The sequence below is a fragment of the Sinocyclocheilus rhinocerous genome, unplaced genomic scaffold, assembly GCF_001515625.1.
Source record: "Sinocyclocheilus rhinocerous isolate Xijiao unplaced genomic scaffold, SAMN03320098_v1.1 scaffold193, whole genome shotgun sequence".
Taxonomy (NCBI): domain Eukaryota; kingdom Metazoa; phylum Chordata; class Actinopteri; order Cypriniformes; family Cyprinidae; genus Sinocyclocheilus; species Sinocyclocheilus rhinocerous.
Genome location: NW_015627585.1, coordinates 470,299 through 479,873, shown reverse-complemented (window position 1 = coordinate 479,873; position 9,575 = coordinate 470,299). Strand labels below are relative to the sequence as shown.

The window sequence follows — 9,575 nt, the reverse complement described above, 5'->3', positions numbered from 1 at the left end:
GAAGACTGAGCCCTTTTAAACGTCACTCTTTTTTAACAAATTATATTTTTTTCTCAGAAAGAGTAACAGCATATGAATGTATATGAACAATATGGATAAGTAAATAACATTTTTATTTTTTATGTGAACTATCCCTTTAAGGCTGGATTGTCCATCCACATTCATTTTTAATCACAAGCACACACCACAAAGATGGCATATCATCATCAAAACAATACACTGAAAACACGACTGGATGAATTCCGCGAAGAACATCTATGGTGATTCCACAGATAAACAGTGTGAAAGCCTGAACACTCACAACAGCATTTCATTTAAATGAATGATTCATGTGCTAAGGACATTCCTAATCAGGATGCAGAGAGGAAATGTTAGATAAGCAACGTGTCAGAGAAGCTTTTAGCTGGGGTTGTCCATCTGAACTCTGAGATAATTAATTAGAGGTCCTCATTAACTGATTCCAAACACGTAACCTGTTATATGAGGCACTGTATATTTATAACCCTGTTCCAGACAGGCAAACATCTCATGTTCAAGGTATTGCCTGAAGCATTGTGCTGTCATTTGGTCCTTTACATTCATATTTACCTGTAGTTCCGTCTTTCCAGAAGATATCCAAGCTTGAAACCACAATGTGATACTGTTGCTGTTCCATGTTCAAGTGGATTCAAACCGAATTCAAGCAAATGGATACTTGTTCATACTATAAATACCAAGACACCACCTGCAACATATACATGTAGATGTCTGGACACAGAGTGAAAGTCCTGTATTTCATGTTTACAGGGCTAAATCCACACCCCAAATAGTATTTCTAGCTCATTGAGGTGTCTTGACCCTCTATGCTTGTTGTCCACTGGGCTGGTCACCGCTTCCAAGGTCCGACTCGGCTTCTCTGCTTGCGCCCCCTCTCCTTGCGGAGAGTCGGTCCAGTGATTTAGGAGAAGAGTTTTGATTCCTTCTGGAGAAGCAGCTGGCTATGTCCGCTCGGAACGAGGGTGTGAAGAAACCATAGATGACCGGATCGCAGCATGTGTTGAGGTTGCCGAAGACGAAGAGAGCGTGATGGATGTATTCTGGCATCAACTGCAGCATACGAGGCTGGAACCAGTACCAGATGCCGAGCAGGTAGTACGGTGTCCAGCACACCACAAATGATGCCACAATGATGATCGTCATCTTCAGGGTCTTCATGCGTGCTTTGGGAATCATGTTGGTTCCACTGCGTCTCAGACAAGGTTCCCCACCTATAAAACCCAACACAAGTTAGAAGAAGACTAGAGAATGGTGCTGTGTGTCATGCTTTATCATTTTAACCCAGAAACTGTTTTGGTTTCACTTTATTTTGATGGTCCCTTTAACACATTCTGTTGACTATAAGTAACGTTGCATCTACATGTCTACTAACTCTCATTAGAGTATTATTAGAGTATTAGTAGACTGGTAGGGTTAGGGTTAGAATAAGTTCACATGTACTTGCAAAGTTACTTATAGTTAGTAGAATGTCTGTTGGGAGACCATGACAATAAAGAGTAAGCAGATATTATGTGTTGAGACTTTGTTTTATCAAAAAGAACACATTAAAAGTCCAAATTCAAGGCAGCCCTAGAACCTGTATCATCAACTGTTGAGAAGTAAATTCTTCATCAAATTCAGTACACTATGGAAATCTGGATGCGGCCACACTGTTTATCAATGACAGGTACCATGTCAGAAGAGATCAAAAGTCAATTACCCTTCCCTTTACCACGAGGCATCTGGCGGTTGATTTCCACGAGGATTCGCGTATAGCAGAAGCTCATTACCAGTAGAGGGAACACATACAGGGTGACAAAGTGGAACATGTTGTAGGCTGTTTCCTGCCAGCGCTGCTGGAAGCTTCCATGAGTTACACACTGTACAAAGTCAACTCCTTCAGCCTTAATTGCCCTGAAAATAAATAACTGAAACGATAAAAAGCAATTTATAAAGAAAAGTAATAAACAGTTTTTTTTCTATCATTTGACCTATTTCTCCTACAGAACACAAAGGAGAAATTGTTAGTTTCTCATGCAAAGCTATATTGTATGGCATTAAGAACACTTTTTAAATATTCTTATGGTGTTTTTGTGTCCTTTTAAAGAAACTTGAAAGCTCCAGTCTTCATTCATTGTAATTGCTTGGAAAAACAGCAACCAGCACAAAATTTCACCTTTTATGTTCAACTGAAGAAAGAAAGTCCTACAGGGTTAGAATGACATGAGGGTGAGTAAATTATTTTAATTTTTGGGGGTGGACTAACCCTTTGATTAATTTGTAATCCACTGATTAGCTTTTTGTGACTGTTTTGCATACAAATATTCACACATCTTCTGCAAATAACTACACCACGTGAAATGTAAAGCCTCAAAGACTGCAAATAGTAACAGCAAGCCAAAAGGTTTTCATGTCATGAATACTTGCATTGTGATGACAAAACGCTCCTCAGTGTGGCTGATGCTCTGTTATGGGTGTTTAATTTACAAATCTATTTTTGCGTTACTGCAGGATGTAAAATGAACCATGAGGTGGGGAAAAAGCACATTTTGCTATCTCTGTTGAACCTGAATCATGTTATCACTTTGTGCTTTCAGATAAAATAAAAAAATAAAAAAAATCCATTTGACATATACTTCTCTATATTCTGCTACACAATTGATCAGTTAGCACTCAGTCTGACAGAGGAAAACCTTCCTCTGGGGGAGGTGCGTGCACAGAATACAAGTGCAGGGAGGTATAGATATATTGATATATATAAAATTCACCACCCACTCAGAATTGTATCTCTTTCCCATTATCCATGGCTGCCTAACTGACCTTGTCTCAGACAGGCTTCTTTATCTCTCTTTTAATGATTTTAAAAGCCATGGTCACATCCACAGGCTGCTATAAATGACAAAACTGGAATTAAGCGTGTGGAGAGAAACAGTTCTATCAGAGGGAAAGATAGGCAAGTCACACTGACAAGATTCAGCCAGGCATTTCAGAGGTTACAGAAAATACCCCGGGACTAGTGTAGCTTGACAAATAGGATCTATAATCAATGCAGCAAGCGCTCACTGAAGAGTCACTGATCCAGGGTCAGTTATTGCACAACTTTAAGCCACAACTAATTACTTAAAAGAAATGCTGAAGCTTAGATGGCTATCAGGAAATGCGTGTTGTAGACTGAAAGTCGAATTTAATTAAATTTGAAACTTTGAAACTAAACTCAGTTTTGCTGTGTGCCACTTTTCTTCCTCAGAGGTGAAATGTGTCATTTTTGCACCACTAGCGTCATCAAATGAAATTGCACAACTGTTTTCAAACAAGTTTCCAGAACACTTTTCTATCTGCAATGTTTTTGGGGAAAATATAAATGTAAAAAGAAAGTAAAACGAGTAAACAAAGTCGTGAAAAACTTTGTAGCTACGAGTGCAATCAAATTAGTGTGCTGATCTGTTTATAGTTGTCTCCTCATATTAAGCTTGGAATAGGATACAGTATTTTGAAAAAGACACGCATCACCTTCAACAAGTGTTTCCAAACACCAACATTATCATCCATCTATAAACCCTCTGAGGCAGTTTTGTGCTGTTTCATAACAAGACAAGTCCCACAGATGACAACTCCAATTAAAATAACGTCTCTTTCATTTACCTGTGGAGAGGCGAGCAGGATGCTGAGGATCCAGGCAACTAGCAGCATCCTCCTGTTTCTACGGCCAGCGTCCAGAGCTTCCAGCGGGTGCAGGATTGCATGGTGCCTGTCCAGACTCACCACCACCAGGATAAATGCTGCCGAATGCATGGCAAAAAGCTTGAGGAAGCAGAGGATCTTGCACATGGCATCGCCGGCATACCACTGCACTGTGATATTCCATATAGCGTCGAGTGGCATCACCACAAAAGTCATAACCAGGTCAGCGGAAGCCAGGCTGGCAATGAGAGGCCGCAGGTGGGAGGCCAGGTGGCGTCCTCGTCCCCTGGTCACACTGATCAGCACTGAGAGGTTACTGATAGCTGCAAAGACAAAGAGCACCAGGGTGGCCACCACACGAAAGTGGGCAGCCACAGTGAATGTGGGTGTCTCCCAGTCAGAAGAAAAGTGAGGGGTGGCATTCAGCACAGAAGAATTTTCCCAAATGCTTGTGGGATTCACTGACAGAAGAGACATGTTTCCTGACATCCTGTGAAAGGGGAAAAAAGACTTGTTTTATTACATGATAAAAGCTTTTTCTGTTACACAAATGTATAATTGTTACAATGTTCTATGTGATTTCAGTATCACATGGTCTCAGGATACATTCTCTGAATGTTTCAAATTCAGAACAATTGAAATTAATTTGTTTCCAAAAAAAAGGACCACAAACAAATGTAAATTAAGTATACATTTCTGTAGGTGACATTTCAAGCACATTTGTTTGTCTATAAAACCTTTCAAGTTTTGTCAATGAATCAATCACAGTTTGATTTGTCTTGACAAACCTTCCTTTTCTAGATTTTTCATTTTCACTAATTGCACTTATTGCACTGATTTTTTTTTTTTTTTTCAATTTTGGTTTATTTTAATTCTACTTCCTTTAAATTCACATTGCAATTCTGCATATTTCTTTGCTACCTTGAAGTTTGAAGGTTTAGAGGCCAGACAGATAGATAGATGCGCACTAATGAGTGAATTGAAAGAGAGCCAATTCTTCAATTTAGATTTTTGCTCAACTGTTCTTGGCATCTCTTCTTGCACTTTACTGAATAATGCATTCAAAAATTCAGAAAGACATGAATATTCAGATCACATCACCTAGAAAGTCTGATTACCATTACATTACAGTCACCACAGAAACATTCGTCACCCTTACGAGTTTTCACCCAAACGTCCATCTCCTCTGCAGTGTAATATCCTCTGCATTTATAGCACCCATCTGCCAGCTCATCTTCTACAGATAAAAAACTCTTGCCACGGGCATTTTTTTCACTCTGGATCTCCTCTAGCAAATAGGGGACCAGGTTAAGTGGCAGGGAGATAGATTAAGTTTTTAAAGGTCTATATATAAACCTCTGAGACAACGATCAGAGGTCTGCACTGAGATTATGCACAGCAGACTGAGATTCACGATAAAGTAATTCACGCATACAGTAGTACAGATGTTCTTAACTGCCTTGTTCATCATTCTTGCTGATATTTTATTGGGCCACTTGGTTAAAGATACACTCCGTGAAATAAACTTTAATGAAAAAATAATCTAATTGTGATAAGTGATCTAATTGTGATAAGATAAGAGTTTACATTCTTGTAACATTATACTGCCTGGAAGACAAAATATGTTTTAATGGTTAAGGGTTCCCACTCCAGCTCTGGCTCAGATATAAATGCCCTATCATGCTGACAAATGGCTGTTGTCAGTATTTCCCTTCACTCCCAAAGTGATATGGTCTTTTGTATAGCTGTAGTCAGATAAACAGCATGGAGGTAATAGATAGAGAGAACCCTAGTGAACACGACCGCTGCACCAAGCCTCCCTTGTATCCGCACCCCCCACACCAAATTGCACAGCGCTCCAGTCGTACTACATCTCTGCCTTTTCACTGCAATTGTTCTTCATGCTTGACATGAAATATATTCTATAAAGAGTAGAAATGTCTTGACCTGGAGAAACCTACTTCATATTTTTCCATCTAGTGAAATCAATATGCATTTAAAAATCCATTTCATGAAAGATATTAGTTTTTGTTGTTGTTTGTTTGATTAATCAAATGAGCCTATGTATGTATCTGCTCTAAGAATTAGCATTTTATAGCTGTTATAATAGATGGTGGCTTCACTGTCATTCTGTTTATATGACAGATTGATTGAATGATTGCTGGATATCTGCCCACTGGAAACATGGCAGATTTGCACTGCTGCCTCTTAATATAGGTAAACATTATGCAAATATATGCAAAGAAGTGTGTCAACCGTCATAACTCTTTGTGATATAGCACAAGTGAGGTCATGAAGATGAAAATCTTACTAAAATGCTGTTAGAAATGCAGAATCACACAACTACCTGACTTTAAATTTCTTTCTTGTTTTCTTTTACATGGAATGGGTTGTTGTCCGTGGTGGATTCATCATACATTCATTCAATGCTGTTCAGAAAATCAAAATATTCCAAGATTTTTAGGGATCATTGTCATCATAATCTCCGAAACTTTGCCTGTGAATTTGCGTCATTAAATTAATATCCTTACTCACATGACTAATGACTTGAAGCTAGCTAATTAAGATAGGAGTGATGAGAATATTAAGATTTCATGGCAAATTAATGTGTGAGTGGGCTGATTTTTGCCAGAGTGGGATGACATTTACCAAAGTGGCCTGAAATAAGACTTTATAGCTTATTAATTTTTATTTTAACTCACAAAAAGAGACAGAAAATAAAAGGAGATGTTTTTTGAAATGCCACTTCTCCCACTGACCATATGTCTATTGGACATTATTGTTGGGTGTTTAGTTTCACATGTCATGAAGCACATATTTAATAGCAGAAAAAAATTACATGTGCTTCATAAGCTTCACCTCTTGCAGGGTTTAGCAGCTAATTAATTTATGCCAGATATTAGTGTGAAATACATAGATCTTAATTATATCAGTTACACTGTTTTCTTTGGTTCACCTCAAAAAGCTTTCATGAAAAAGCTGATACACATTCAGGATTCATCAAGGAAAGTTTTTTGGTTCATTTACATTAGTTTCTTAAAGCAGAAATGATTCTGAAATCAATTCCAAACTACCTTTTATTTATCTCTTCAGACCTATAGTAAGCTGTCTACCTACTTATATTGAAAGCATTTCTGAGCCCATTTGATTATCATAAAACTGATTATCTTGCACTCGATCCCCAGAAATATTTTCAATGTGGGCTGTTTAGAACAGTTTCTACAGTACAGTAGTTAATGGCTCTTATGCACAACTGGAACAGTAACAGAGACAGACTTACCTGTATGCTGCAATGTGTGATTTGTAGATTAATCCATGAATATTTCACTCATTTCCACTAATATGCGGACAGTTATTTACATCTAGACATGCTGCACTCGAGAAAATAAATGCATTTATTTAGCAGTCCGTTATCAGATCAGAATAAGTGCCGTGTTGATACGCTGGTATATCCACGAGGACTCTCGTTCTCCTCCCATCCCCGCATGAGCTTGACGGCACCATGGACTCCTGTAGGGAACAGTTTGCCGCAGTCAACGGTATTTCACATATCAGGGTGATAACGATGATTTACTGGTGTAAAAGTTTAGTTGTTTGACGGTTTAGCATAGTAGAGCACTTTTTAACAAGCTACACGTTGTTTTAGTCGCACTTTTTACCAAAAAAAACGAAGGTTTAAAGAGACTCGCGGAGCTGTCCAGGTGCTGAAGAGTCTCCAGTGGCGGAAGCCAAGATCTTCACTGTTTGTACAACAGCCAGCGCTGCTTCACCCATAGACACACTCATCAACTGCACAACACCCTCCTCAACACAGCAGCACACGAGGAAACCTCGGCGTCATCGTCATTTGAACGCAAAAACAATTAAAAACGCTACAGTAAAATTCAGTTAGTTAACTGTGATTTAGCTTACCATATACTGTACAGTGCACGACACGATCTAGCCTACGCTATACTTTTACGGTAAAATAACAGTAAAAATAATATGCGAACTATGCGAATGTTTAGATGTTATGGTAACACTTTATTTTAAGGTGTCCGTGTTACACATGTTACATGTACTTACTATTATAGTCTAATAACAATTAATTTTGCATAATTACATGCAAGTAAGTAACCCTAAGCCAAACCCAAATCCTAACCCTATATAATAAGTACATGTAGTTAATATTACTCAGTACTTATATGTATAATTACACTGTAACAAGGACACCTTAAAATAAAGTGTAACCGATTTATTTAAAAAAGTTGGTTTCTTTTTATTTGTATTAATTTATGTTTTATTCAGTTTATGCTTATTGCCTTATTTTAGTCTTAATATTAGCCAAGTCCTATCATATATATATATATATATATAGTCTTGTTATTATTATTGGGTACAATTCGATTTAAAATCCGAATACAGTAATATTTTACTCTGTTGTCATGTGCCTATTGAGAATGCATATATATAGGCTATACAGAATAAGTACAAATATTCACAATAGACTTTATTCGGGGTAGCGCCATATTTGTGTTTTGACAGGAATGAAAACGAGGCTGTGAGGGATGGAAGTACTGTACAGTGCTTTCTATGGATTGTACTGTCAGTAGACCAAAACCAAAAAAACAATAATAATAATAATAATTTTGAAAGTTGTGAGACCTGTTACTAATGTTCAAGATAAACATAAATAATTGAAACAGATTGTGGTCTGCAAGTAGGCCTATTTGAACTGTTTCAATGTGTCAAGACGTATTGACTCAAGACATATTGAATTGCTGTAGAGAATTTTGATTAACTTTCAACAAGTCATCATGTGTCCTTCCATTGTGCCAATTGTATTGTTATCAGTATATTTTACAGTAACAAAAAAGTTTGAATAACTTAGGTTGATATGTTAATATTTAGGCTGTTTTTTTTCCCAGCTTGATCAATGACATATAAAACAGTCACTAAAATGCCACACACCTGTAACATCATAACTGTATGTAGGCTACTTTAAAGAAGTGTATAGACTTTCATTCTAAGGATATATATCAAAACAGTAACCATTATTACTGTGAATACAATATTATTATAATATTAAGTAGTCTGTAAAATAAGGTTTACCCAATTATTCTTAAAGGGAGAAATAAAAACCCTTTTTTTGTACATGGCTTTCTAACAACAGGCAGTCTCTTGCAATTTACTTCTAAGATCATTATTGGATTCTCTGTCTAAACTGGTTTAACTGCAACAGATGGTTAGATCAGATTTTTCATGTGTTAAATGTTATAAAGGGGCCTGTTTTCTTAAAACTCATTTGTATTCACCTCCTCTTGTATTACACATATGTTAATGGAGGCATTCAAATGCAACAACCTTATAAATCTGCTTCTGTAGCATTTTAATCTGTAGCATCCTTTTGCATTTTAATTGCAAATAATGTGCTGATGAACATATTCCATTTGCAGTTTGATCTCTGCTGTCACATCTCTCCAAGGTTAACTGGTTCAGAGATTAAATGTCGTGCAGGTTGAGGATTTCACTCCATTCTTTTTGCTCTGCTGATTAAATCAATTAAGAATTCTAATTAAATAATAAAAAGCCAGTTGTTGTACAGAGTGAATATAAACAGTCTTTAATTTGCTAAAGTTCCCATGACGTTCAAGGCAAGGCAAGGCAAGGCAAGGCAAGTTTATTTGTATAGCACATTTCATACACAATGGTAATTCAAAGTGCTTTACATAAAAGAAAAGAAAAAAAATAATCACAACAATAAAAAGTTCCTCCATTTTCTGTGAGAAGCTTAGAAGTGGAGATGTTGGAGAGAGGAATAATGTGTCTGGTGAGCGGGGCTCTAGCTCTGTTGTTTCCGGTGGCTGTGATATGTTGTCCTGGCTTCCCTGGCTGTTTTC

At 37.3% G+C, this 9,575-nt stretch overlaps 1 protein-coding gene across 1 annotated transcript; it reads right to left on the bottom strand.

Annotated features, from left to right (window-relative positions):
• Positions 1-346: 346 nt before the first annotated feature.
• On the bottom strand, positions 347-7,027 carry LOC107731798 (gonadotropin-releasing hormone II receptor-like). The gene is made up of 4 exons (XM_016542975.1): positions 6,977-7,027; positions 3,658-4,186; positions 1,736-1,943; positions 347-1,247 (listed from the first exon to the last, which is right to left on the bottom strand). Exons 2-4 carry the CDS (start codon positions 4,183-4,185, stop codon positions 841-843), a joined length of 1,143 nt encoding a protein of 380 aa, XP_016398461.1. The 5' UTR covers position 4,186; positions 6,977-7,027; the 3' UTR covers positions 347-840.
• Positions 7,028-9,575: the final 2,548 nt, after the last annotated feature.